This window comes from Symphalangus syndactylus, chromosome 1, assembly GCF_028878055.3.
Source record: "Symphalangus syndactylus isolate Jambi chromosome 1, NHGRI_mSymSyn1-v2.1_pri, whole genome shotgun sequence".
In the NCBI taxonomy this organism is placed as follows: domain Eukaryota; kingdom Metazoa; phylum Chordata; class Mammalia; order Primates; family Hylobatidae; genus Symphalangus; species Symphalangus syndactylus.
The window spans coordinates 35,651,947-35,665,293 of NC_072423.2; the positions used below are offsets into that span (position 1 = coordinate 35,651,947).

Sequence of the window (13,347 nt, forward strand, 5' to 3'; positions counted from 1 at the left end):
CCTCCCCTATCATGTATACATACACACTTTCGACTTTCCTGTTTTCAGGTCCCATGATACCCTACTTCCCTCTGTTAACTCTCACTCCACTTCTTGACTTTCTGGCTTCCTGCAGTCTAGACAATACCGTAAGTTAGAAACAATCACCTCATATACTTCTATAGTTCCAGGAACTATTAATAGCAATATGTGGCATATAACTGGTGTGCAAATATTTGGTGAATAAATGAGAAGTGATCCCTTCAATTTTATTTTCTACATAGCTAATAGTGGAAGAAATGGTATCAATAGATAGAAATTAAAGGGAAGAAGACTTCTCTGCAGTACAGGGAAGTAAACAAACTGGGCTGCTAAAATGGAATGGATGGCTTTGTGAGATGGAAGTAATGTTAAGGAAAGAACAGATGACCTATGAGGCATGTGATAGAGGGAAGCTGTGCAAGTCATGGATCTCCTCAATGTTACCACTTTCAACCTTTATTTCACTTTACTCACTCTTCTGTGTGCCTCAGTGATGGGCAGCATTCGTTATAGCTCAGCAATGGTGAATGCCCTTATCCACTCTTGGATCACAATCCTCTAACATTTTCGGTAGCCATATGATGCCCTCACTTCGTCATCCTTCAGAGGGATCTCTAGCTCTTTGACTGCTTCATTTTCTTCCAATTCTATGGGCTCCCTTTGGGATCCTCTTTATTTCCTGCTCTGAATCCCAGGATCAGATCTCTCACTCTGAGCAAATCTCTCCCTGTCATTACTGTTTAGGAATCCCCACATGATTTATCACTGTACTACCCTTTCACAGTGTCTGCCTTTCCACCAGAGACAGTGAACTCTCTGAAGAGAAGGGCTGAGTGTTTTCATTTCTGGAGTTCCAAAGCTTAGAACAACGCCAGGCACATTAGCAGTTCTGAATATTAACTGAATTAATTTATGTAATACCTGCCTTTGCCAGCCCAGCAAACTCCAAGCCTGAATCAATGTTACATTTCATCTTTTCTGTGGAAAATAACATTGCTGTGCAGAATGGCACCAATATAAACAAGATCTTGCCACCAGGCCATCAGGGTCTGCTCTCACCCCTTTAACCTGCTCTTGTTTAGCCTTTCTTTTTTTTTTTTTTTTTGAGACAGGGTCTCACTCTGTCACCCAGGCTGGAGTGCAGTGGTGCAATCATGGCTCACTGCAGCCTTGACCTCCTGGGCTTAAGTTATACTCCTGCCTTAGTCTTCTGAGTTGCTGCAACTATAGGTATGCAACACCATGCCTGGCTAATTTTTTTTTTTTTTTTTTTTTTTTTTTTAGAAACAGGGTCCCACTCTGTTGCCCAAGCTGGTCTGGAACTCCTGGGCTCAAGTGATCCTCCCACCTTGACCTCCCAAAGTGCTGGGATTACAGGCATGAGCCACCAAGCCTAGCTCTTGTTCAGCTTTATCTTATAGCCACGTGGCTCTTCCAAGCATTTCTCACTCTCCTCACCAACTCTACTCAACCCTGGCCCTTCTAAATCTGAGCGATGACTTTCATATTCTATGTCATAAAGGAAAGCAAAGTCATCAGCTAAGATTGAGAGTGAATTACTTCTGCTCAATCATCTCCATACTTATCCTTACTATCTGTATTTATGTTTACTCCAGCTTCGGAGAATGAGCTGTTCTTTGTTCTTGCTCAAGACCAGCCACTGTATCTCTGCATTTGACCCTATGCCTTCTTCCTTTCCCTGAGACCTTGCTCTATCAATTATCCTTTCTCCTGGGCTCATTCCTCCTAAGTACGATGAAACATTAAATTTTCTCCCAGCTTGAAACACACTTAATCCCAAGTCTTTTTTTTTTTTTTTTTTTTTGAGACGGAGTCTCGCTCTGTCGCCCAGGCTGGAGTGCAGTGGCGCAATCTCGGCTCACTGCAAGCTCCGCCTCCCGGGTTCACGCCATTCTCCTGCCTCAGCCTCTCCGAGTAGCTGGGACTACAGACGCCCGCCACCACGCCCGGCTAATTTTTTGTATTTTTAGTAGAGACGGGGTTTCACCGTGGTCTCGATCTCCTGACCTCATGATCCGCCCGCCTCGGCCTCCCAAAGTGCTGGGATTACAAGCGTGAGCCACCGCGCCCGGCCAATCCCAAGTCTTGCTTTACTTCTTGTTTAACGTCTTCCTTCCCTCCTTACCTGAACTTCTTGAGAGGGTAGTTTACATTCCCCCCCCTCCATTCATTTTTCAATCTATCACAGTATCTCTTTTGCTCCATCACATCAAAGAAACCACTCTTACCAGTCACCAATAATCTCCTATACTTAACAAACTCAATTGATATGCTTAGTTCTATATGCAGACCAATCCCTGTACAAAGAATACTTTGCCTGTTACCTGGAACATACTGTTTACAATTCAGCTTAGGCATCACTCCCTTCAGGAAGCTTTTATCTGATTCCCCAAGTTGAGCTAGATGCCCTCTGCGTGCTCTCAGAATATATCTGCATGTACCTTTTTCTCATTGTACTGTACATTGTGGTCTAGAGACCAATAACAATCACAGCATAACTATCTGTTGATGACTTTTAGAAGACAGGGCTGTGAGTTACTGGGTTGGTCATATATATTAAGTTTGCTGCCTGGTGCAGTGGCTCAAGCCTGTAATCCCAGTACTTTGGAAGGCCAAGGCGGGCAGATTGCTTGAGTCCAGGAGTTCGAAACCAGCCTGGGCAATATGGTGAAACCCTGTCTCTACTAAAAACTACAAAAATTAGCCAGGTGTGGTGGTGCACTCGTGTAATCCCAGCTACTTGAGAGGCTGAGGTGGGAGAATTGCTTGAGCCCGGGAGGCAGAGGTTGCAGTGAGCCGAAATTGTGCCACTGCACTCCAGCCTGGGCAACAGAGTGAGGCCCTGTCTCAAAAAAAAAAAAAAAAAAAAGAAAGAAAGAAAAGAAAAGAAAAAGTCCAGGCGCAGTGGCTCATGCCTGTAATCCCAGCACTTTGGGAGGCTGAGGCGGGCGGATCACCTGAGGTCAGGAATTTGACACCAGCCTGGCCAACATGGTGAAACTCCATCTCTACTAAAAATACAAAAATTAGCCAGGCATGGTGGTGGGCGCCTGTAATCCCAGCTACTCAGGAGGCTGAGGCAAGAGAACTACTTGAACCTGGGAGGCGGAGACTGCAGTAAGCTGAGATTGCGCCACTGCGCTCCAGCCTGGGCAACAGAGCAAGACTCCATTTCAAAAAAAGAAAAAAAAAAGTTTGCCAGGGGTAGCTTTGGGTACACCTCTTTTTTATTCTCCAAAGTATCCTAGGTGATATAGTGTATGGTCATCCTATCTATTATCCACTTTATAGCCTCAGTGGCTGGTATAGTGTCAAACACAAATCAATAAAAGTTGTTGAATAAAATGAGTGCAAATTAGATGGTATCCTTTGCTTCTAATATTCCATTCAAACCTGAATTGCTCTGACTGTAAGCATAAAAACTAATTTGTTAAGTTTTACAACAGTGAATACTTGTGAAGTATTCACTGAAGTGAAAGAAACACAATCATTATAAAAGTAGTTAACTGACAAAACACAAACTTATATAAGATTCTGTATTTCTCATGCCATAATAACCATAATGCTCATAAGTTTTCTAATCAGAGTACCAATAAAAAAATGAAACATCTAAGCAACTCTTACTTTTCCAAAGGGCTAGTCATTTTCTTCAAGTTTCTATGAAATCGTAAGGCTTGAATATCTTGTGTCTCTATTTTGGGAGGTAGAAGTCCTTGAAGACCAAGCATTTGTCGTTCTTGTAAAGTAAATGCCATTCCCTAAAGAGGAGAAATAAAAGGATTAAAAATTATTACTTACTGGGGTAGCAATGACATTGTTCTTCAAAATATAATTTAAATGCAAATTTGAAAAATCAATGACATATTATTTTTGCCCAGGCTTTCAAAACTTTGTAAGACTGATGTCCAGTATTGGTCAGGGTGTGGAAAATATTCTCACAAACCACTGCTGGGAATATAAACTAGTTTAGGCCTTTGGAAGACAGTTTTAAAGTATTCTTAAATTTTTTATACACATATTATTCATCAAGCAATCTGACTTCCAGGTAGCCATTCTAGAGAAACATTCTTAAGGGCATACAGAGGCATATACAAAAAGTTTAGTTGTAGCATTGTTTCTAGTTCTCTTGGCTATTACAAGCTAACAAAAAGCCCATTAACTATGAAAGAGTTAAGCATCCTACGGTATATTCATACCATGAAATACCATAAAAAGGGGATAGAAGACATGATGCTTAAGAAAAAATTAATCTATGTCATAAGAAAATCTTTTTCAATTTCTAGTATTTGACTATGGGTTAAATTCTTCGTATCAAAGCAATGTCAATGAAAATGCTGGAGCAAGGCCTTTGGAAAATCTTTTCCTCCATAAAAGCAACAAGAATACTGGACAAATAACCAGAAGCAACTTCTTCAACATTCTGGAAATTTACCAAAGGAATGCAGCAATCAGGGAGCAGTTATTCAGGAAAAATGGCTGGATTTCAGTAAGCAACAAGCTTTGTGAGTTTTAAATCGAAAACTAACACCTCACAATTACTGTGAAAATCAGCAGCCTGGAAGCCACCGGGGTAGGAAGAAGGGGTTGGAGATTCTTCTAAGCCCCATTCCAGGAAAATGTCATTATTTGACCTGTCTGGCGGTTCCCTGGAAGACCCCACTTGCAAGGCTGTCTTTATTTGACCTAACTTGGTGCTCACCCAGTGTGAAAAGCCATTTCCCCAGAAGTGCTTGTTGGAAACAATAAGAGGCAATAATTTAGCATAGCAGCTGCCCAAAGCAGTGGGTAACAGTTGAGAAAAACAATAGGGTAACAAAAAGCTGACAAGGAAAAGCTAAAGAATGAGATGCCCATGGGGTTGGAGCTTTGAAAAGCCGTGAGGTATTACCGGGACTCTAGAAGGTCACATACATGAGCTGTGGACACATCCAGGAAAGACCTGAAAAGACCCTAGCTCACACCTCTGGCTAACCTTGAGGCTCTGTGCAAGCAGGAAGTGAAGGCTTCTGGGTAGTTGTAAACTGCCTGGTTCAGTGCTGGAGGTATGCCGCAACATGCACACGGAGCCGCTTGGCAAAAAATGGGAAATTTACTAGTTCCAAGCATTTAAGTCTTTGTCTAATTATCAGCTGACCACAAAACTAACCAATCAGAGACTTCAGTGGGCATGTACAAGAATACAGACTTTATAAAGAATAGTTTGGAGGCTGGGCACGGTGGCTCATGCCTGTAATCCCAGCACTTTGGGAGGTCAAGGTGGGCAGATCACCTGAGGTCAGGAATTTGAGACCAGCTTGGCCAACATGGTGAAACCCTGTCTCTACTAAAAGTACAAAAATTAGCTGGGCGTGGTGGCACGTGCCTGTGGTCCCAGCTACTCAGGGGGCTGAGGCAGGAGAATCGCTTGAACCTGGGAGGTGGAGGTTGCAGTGAGCCAAGATCATGCCACTGTACTCCAGCCTGGGCAAAAGAGTGATACTCCATCTCAAAAAAAGAAAAGAATTAGTTTGGAAATATCACTAAACAAGCAAAAGTAGCAGCAATACAACAAACCCTGGGAGGAGTATTTGATTTCCTGAACTGCTACCTTATTTAAAATGTCTAGTTTTCAACAAACAAATCATGAAACTGTCCTTGAGGAAGCCTAAACATTGTACTTACTAGATAAAGACTTTACATTCACATCTTTGAATACATTCAAAGACTTAAAAGACATCATGTCTAAAGAACTAAAGGAAAGTATGAGAATAATGTCCCACCAAATTGAGACTACCAACAAAGAAATTAAATGGAAATTCTGGGGATGAAAGCACTGCAAACCAAAAATAAAATTCTAAGGTCTCCCAACCACCTGAATGGACTTCCTCCTTGGCCAGGGCACTCTAACATTTAACCTGAAAAGGCTGGTTTAGGTTATGATGGCATGGGGGGTCGGATATGCCTCACTATACTCCTCCAGCATTAACATCAACACAGACCTTAAGCCTGATAAGAAACATTTACAATCTATTCTCTCTGAAGCCTGCTATCTGGAGGCTTTCATCTGCATGAAGAAACTCTGGTCTCCAAAACCTCCTATCACAATCCAGACATTTATTTCTATTGATAGTAACTCAACCAACTGCCAATAAGAAAAAATTTAAATCTGCCTATAACCTAGAAGCCCCCACTTTGAGTTGTCCCACCTTTCTGGACTGAACCAGTGTTTACCTTAAATGTATTTGATGTCTCATGTCTCCCTAAAATGTACAAAACCAAGCTGTGCCCCCACAACCTGGGGTACATATTTTCAGGATCTCCTGGGGCTGTGTCACAGACCATGGTCACTCATATTTGGCTCAGAATAAATCTCTTCAAATATTTTACAGAGTCTTAATATTTTCATCAACAGTACAATAAATGAAAATAAAAAATTTACCAGAGAGGTTCAACAGTAGATTTGAGCAAGTGGGAAAGAATCAGCAAACTTAAAAATAGGTCACCCAAGATTATCCAGTCTAAGATAGAAAGAAAAAAGAATAAAGAAATATGAACTGCCAGGTGCGGTGGCTCAGGCCTCTAATCCCAGCACTTTGGGAGGCTTAGGTGGGTGGTTCATGAGGTCAAAAGATCAAGACCATCCTGGCCAACATGGTAAAACCCCATCTCTACTAAAAATACAAAAATTAGCTGAGTGTGGTGGCATGTGCCTGTAGTCCCAGCTACTCGAGAGGCTGAGGCAGGAGAATTGCTTGAACCCAGGAGGCGGAGGTTGCAGTGAGCCAAGATTGTGCCACTGCACTCCTGCCTGGTGACAGAGGGAGACTCCATCTCACAAAAAGAAATATGAACAGAATATCAGAGACCTGTAAGACACCATTGAGTATGCCAACACATGTATAATGAAGTTTGAGAGGAGAGAAAGAAGCAGAATATTTCAAGAGATAATGCCCCAAAACTTCCCAAATATGAGAAACATTAATCCACACATCCAGTAAGCTCAACAACTCCAAGTATGATAAACTCAAAAGAGATCTACACCTAGACAAAGAGAAAAACAACTCAGCAGATGGAGCATAGTCTAAATGCATTACCATACTTCTCTAAAGAAATAATGTCGGCCAGGTGCAGTGGCTCATGCCTGTAATCCCAGCACTTTGGGAGGCTGAGGCAGGCAGATCACCTGAGGTCAGGAGTTTGAGACCAGTCTGACTAACACGGAGAAACTTTGTCTCTACTAAAAATACAAAATTAGGCCGGGCGTGGTGGCTCACGCCTGTAATCCCAACATTGTGGGAGGCCGAGGCAGGTGGATCACAAGGTCAGGAGTTCTGAAACCAGCCTGGCCAATATGGTGAAACCCCATCTCTACTAAAAATACAAAAAAAATAAGCCAGGCGTGGTGGCGGGTGCCTGTAGTCCCAGCTACTCGGGAAGCTGAGGCAGGAGAATAGCTTCAACCCAGGAGGTGGAGGTTGCAGTGAGCCGAGATTGCACCACTGCACTCCAGCCTGGCTGACAGAGCGAGACTCTGTCTCAGTAAAAAAAAACAAAAACAGAAGAAATAAAACATAATCCAATTATATGCTGTCTGCAAGGGACACAAATAAGTGGAAAGTAAAAGGATGGAAAAAGATATACCACACAAATTGTAACCAAAAGAGAGCCAGAGTGGCTATACTAACAATAGACAAAACAGACTTTAAAATGAATGCTGCTACTACAGAGGACATTTTACAATGATGAAAGGGTGATTCTATTATGAAGATATAACTATTATAAATATAGACATACCTAACAACAGAGGTCCAGAATACATGAAGCAGAGCTAACAGAATTGAAGAAGGAAAGACAATTCAACAAGTCGGAGACTTTAATACCCACTTTCAATAATGGAGGAGACACTAGACAATAATAAACATGTGTCTCATGTTTCTCCTTGTATGATTTTATTGAAGGCTGGGAAATACAAAGAAGGTAAAACCAAAACTGTCACTCTTGCGTCTTTTTTTCCAACTCTAGCGAAAGGCTAAAGGAAAAGGCTAAAACGTATGTTTAAATGAACTATGCAGTTCATTTAGAAGTGCTTTGGGCCAGGCGCAGTGGCTCATGCCTGTAATCCAAGCATTTTGGGAGGCCAGTGCGGATGGATTGCTTGAGCCCAGGAGTTCGAGACCAGCTAGGGCAGCATGGTGAAATCTCGTCTCTAGAAAAATACAAAAATTAGCCAGGTGTGGTGGCACATGCCTGTAGTACCAGGTACTCAGAGGCTGAGGTGGGAGGATCTCCTAAGCCTGGAAGGTCGAGGCTGCAGGGAGCCATGACTGTGCCACTACACTTCTGCCTGGGTGACAAAGTGAGATCCTGTCTCAAAAAAAAAAGTACGCTTTGCCTATCCTTATTGCCAAAGATAAATGGAGTTGACTATACAAGGTTGTACTGCCTATTTCCTATCTAGATTTAAGGGACACTCAAAAGTGATTTATTTATAATGCAGAGTAAAAAATAAAACGATTAAATAATTTTATGTATAGATATTTATGTTAACAGTTGATTAAGTTCTTAAATTTGCTAGGCTGGTGTTAATAAGTGAAGCAAGCCTGTGATGACGACATTAGTTTAAAATGAATGGCTTGATTAGTTTAGTATTAAGCAGAAATGATCATCTTCTCATCTACTCTTTCACTTTCTCCATCTCCCTTTGCCACTTCTCCCAAGTCTCCCTTTTTCTCATCTATGCAACAGCAATTCCCTCCCTCCCAATTTACATAGCAGAGGTGTACTTCCTCCAGCTGACCCTGAAAGATCCTGAACTATTTTACTTTAGGCACATGCAGCTTCTCCACTTGAGTCAATATTGACACAAATCTCTTAAACAGACACTTGAACATTCAGGTAAACATGCTAGGGGGCCAGTAAAGGTGCAAAGCTGGGAGTCTCATCAGCCACTGGAATTCCAAATCCAATGGCTACTACATTATTATGCACCCATATATTTATTATACGGCTTACCAAACATTTTAGAGATATATTTATAGTATACTTTTCCCAGTCGTAAAATTGCATATAAAAGTACATGCTATAATCTTAAAAGTAAGTATATTTTTAAGAGAATCATGGCCAAATAAAAATAGATGATAGAGGCCAGGCACAGTGGCTCATGCCTGTAATCCCAGCACTTTGGGAGGCTGAGGTGGGTGGATCACCTGAGGTCAGGAGTTCGAGATCAGCCTGGGCAACATGCTGAAACCCTGTCTCTACTAAAAATACAAAATTGGCCAGGTGTGGTGGCACATGCCTGTAATCCCAGCTACTTGGGAGGCTGAGGCAGGAGAATCGCTTGAGCCTGGGAGCGGAGGATGTGGTGGGCCAAAATCGCACCACTGCACTACAGCCTGGGCAACAAGAGTAAATCTCCATCTCACCAAAAAAAAAAAAAAAAAAAAAAAAAAAAAAAAGATGATAGAATAATAGGAATGTGATTTTTTAAATCTTTTATTAGTCATATTATTTGTGTAAATAAGAACCAGAAGAAAATTCTAAATTTATTAAAGAACTAGCCGGGAGAAGTTAAAATATAAACAAATAAATTAACAAAACCCTCAGAGAACTAATAACCAGAAAACCAGAGTTCCAGATACAAAGCTTGAGCATGTCCTTAAATCTTAGGGATGGAATCTACAAGATAAAGGAGTTATTATTATTATTATTATTTTTTTTGAGACGGAGTCTTGCTCTGTCGCCCAGGCTGGAGTGCAGTGGCGCAGTCTCGGCTCACTGCAAGCTCCGCCTCCCGGGTTCACGCCATTCTCCTGCCTCAGCCTCTCCGAGTAGCTGGGACTACAGGCGCCCGCCACCATGCCTGGCTAATTTCTTTGTATTTTTAGTAGAGACGGGGTTTCACCGTGGTCTCGGGGTTTCACCATGGATCTTCTCGATCTCCTGACCTCGTGATCCACCCGCCTCGGCCTCCCAAAGTGCTGGGATTACAAGCATGAGCCACCGCGCCTGGCATGATAAAGGAGTTATTGATTCTCTTCTTTAACATTCCTTCTCGAATTAAGTTAATGGTTTGCATAGGTATTTACTATGTACTTAGCTCTTTTAGTTTTGGCAATCTATGGTTCATTATTCTAAATAGAGTCCATTAGGATATTTGAATTTGGCTGAAATAAATTAAGAATCTGTAGTAAAATCTCTTCACAATCTTACATCTTGAAAACAATACTTGGTTTAAAAGAGATGCTTAGTAGTATTACAGGAGGAACTAGAAAAAGAAAAAAACGTAGATAGCAGGAGTTATTTGAGAATTACTAGCTTATATCAATAGTGTTCAGGTGTTTTTTTAAAAAAATTTCAGGACTCCTATACCTTTAGCCCACTGGGTCATCAATAAAAATGTTGGCATCTCTCTTGCTAAGGCAGCCAACACAGAGGCAGGAAGAACAAAAGTGAAAAAAAAAAATTGAAGGTAGGAGGCTATGTACATAGTTTAGAGTTGGCTCATCTTGTAATCAAACAATTGTACACTTTTACTGTTGTAATCATAATAAACCTCAGCCTGAATCCTTCCCAAATTTCTTGTTTGAGCACTCTACCCTATGGAAGCATTATTAAAGTGTAAAAGAAAGTATCACTTATAGCTACCTCTAAAAGCTTTAAATCCACACTAAAAATGAATAGCCAATTCATTTATTATATATTTTCTCATCTCTCTGATTCAACCGAATATTTATTTTCTGGTACTCATTTCATACTTTAAAGCACATTTTATCTGTATCTTTAAGCCTTGTACAATCTAATATAAGACATATCCTGAGAGTAACAGAAATAATCTAAGACTAAAACAACTCTTTAATACAAATCAGACTCTTTAATACTGATTTAGGTTTGTAATGAGAAATGTAAGATAGAAGGCAAATGGTTCAGGAGATAGAATCCATTTATATACATTTATATGCAGGAGATAAAATGCATTCCCTTAACCTCAATATGGATAGGCACTATGTAGCCAGTGCCTCACTAGCATTCAAATCCTTGTTTAGACTTCTGAAAATGTGTTAATTGAGATGAACTTGCACTAAAAAGGGCAAATTGTAACTAAGTGGCAAGCTCTGTTCATCACAAATCCACAATTATTCACATCACATGTTCTATGGCTTATGTCGTTTTGGTATAGGAATTAGGTGTTAATACATAAATGTGAAATAAAATATACTCATTGTATTAGCCCATTCTCATGCTGCTATGACAAAATACCAAGACTGAGTAATTTATAAGAAAAGAGGTTTAACTGTCTCACAGTTCCACATGGCTGGGGAGACCTCAGGAAACTTACAATTATGGTGGAAAGCCCCTCTTCCCAGGGTGGAAGGAGAATGAGTGCTGAGAGAAGGGGGAGGTCCCTTATAAAACCATCAGATCTTGTGAGAACTCACTCACTATCACAAGAACAGCATGAGGGAACCACCCCCATGATTCAATTACCTCCACCTGGTCCTACCTTTGACACATGGTAATTATTAAAATTCAAGATGAGATTTGGGTGGTGATGCAGAGCCAAATCATATCACTCAACTGAAAACTTTTTAATGTAATTTAAAATTGTTCTTGGCCGGGCGCAGTGGCTCACGCCTGTGATCCCAGCACTTTGGGAGGCTGAGGTGGGCGGATCACGAGGTCAGGAGATCGAGACGACGGTGAAACACCGTCTCTACTAAAAATACAAAAAATTAGCTGGGCATGGTGGCAGGCGCCTGTAGTCCCAGCTACTAGGGAGGCTGAGGCAGGAGAATGGCGTGAACCCGGAAGGCAGAGCTTGCAGTGAGCAGAGATCATGCCACTGCACTCCAGCCTGGGCAACAGAGCAAGACTCCATCTCAAAAAATAAATAAATAAATAAATAAAATTATTCTTACTTTTTTCCTTCTTCTTCCTCCTATTCTTATTTAAAAAAAAAAAACTGCATCACTCAATTTTTAAGACTTTGTAAGATGAAATGGGCTTTGTAATGCAAGCCACGAGGAGTGGCTGTGAATACAGATGAAGCTTCACTTGCTCAAAAAATGATAAGAAAACACATAAATCAGCACATTGGAAAAAGAGGTGTGAATAGGGGTATTTCCTAACTTGTTTTACAAGAGTAGGTAACAAAACTCCTATCTAATCCAAACTTATATTCTGGAAACAAAACCTATGTTTAATTATCTGTGAAACTCTGAGCACCAATCATGTCAGATTTTGTTTTCTTATGTGCTCACTTGTTTATGCATTCATCCATCTATCCAGCATGTACTGAGGCTCTGTGTGTGCCAAGTACTCTGGGGTAAGATAATGAGGATACAGACTAAGATATGGTCATTGTCCTCAAGGGAGGAATGAGATAATTCCAACTGAGTATGATACATGGTATTGACAGAAGTGAGCACAAGAATGCTCAAAGGACAGGGGAGTAACTCACCCAGTGTGGTGAGGAAGTAGGAAAAAGGGTCAGTGAAAACTTCCTAGAGCAGTGGTCCGCATCCTCTTTGGCAGCAGTGACCAGTTTCATGGAAGACAATTTTTTTTTGAGACAGGGGCTCGCTCTGTCACCCAAGCTGCAGTGCAGTGGCATGATCTCACTGCAACCTCCACCTCCTGGGCTCAAGTGATCCTCCCACCTCAGCCTCCTGAGTAGCTGAAACTATTGGCATGCACCACAGTGCTTGGCTAATTTTTTAATATTTTTGGTAGAGACGAGGTCAGGCTGGTAGAGACCAGGCCAGGCTGGTCTCAAACTCCTGAGCCCAAGCAATCCATCTCAGCCTCCCAAAGTGCTGGGACTACAGGTGTGAGCCACCACAGCCAGCTGAAGACAATTTTTCTTTTTCATGTCTTAGTTGTTATTGAAGTCATTGATGATAGTTACATTTTCATGAGTTTTTATCTTGTTGACTATATTTCAGGGGGTAGGGAATGGTTTCAGGATGAAACCATGCCACCTCAGATCATAAGGCATTAGATTCTCATAATTAGCATGCAACCTAGATCCCTTGCATGCGCAGTTCACAATAGGGTTTGCACTCCTCTGACAGGAGGCAGAGCGCAGGTGGTAATGCAAGCCATGAGGAGTGGCTATAAATACAGATGAAGCTTCACTTGCTCAACCACTGCTCACCTTCTGCTGTGTGGGAAAGGATGCAGAGCTGAATTTCAGAAAATTATGAGAAAAGACAGCCAAATGAGCATGGGGAGAAAAGAAGAAATCCAATTTTGTACTTGTATAGCCCTTTAAATGTTTCCAAATGCTATTACCTATATTATTTACATGAAAAAACTAAGGCCTAG

General features: G+C 41.3%; 1 protein-coding gene across 3 annotated transcripts in view; it reads right to left on the minus strand.

The window, feature by feature from the left end:
• ME2 (malic enzyme 2) overlaps nucleotides 1-13,347 on the minus strand; it is a 70,257-nt gene that overhangs the window by 36,475 nt on the left and 20,435 nt on the right. For all 3 annotated transcript variants that reach the window (XM_055298941.2, XM_063639962.1, XM_055298935.2), the window contains one exon: nucleotides 3,667-3,800. In XM_055298941.2, the coding sequence (XP_055154916.1) occupies nucleotides 3,667-3,800 (134 nt within the window). The remainder of the gene's footprint in view (nucleotides 1-3,666; nucleotides 3,801-13,347) is intronic.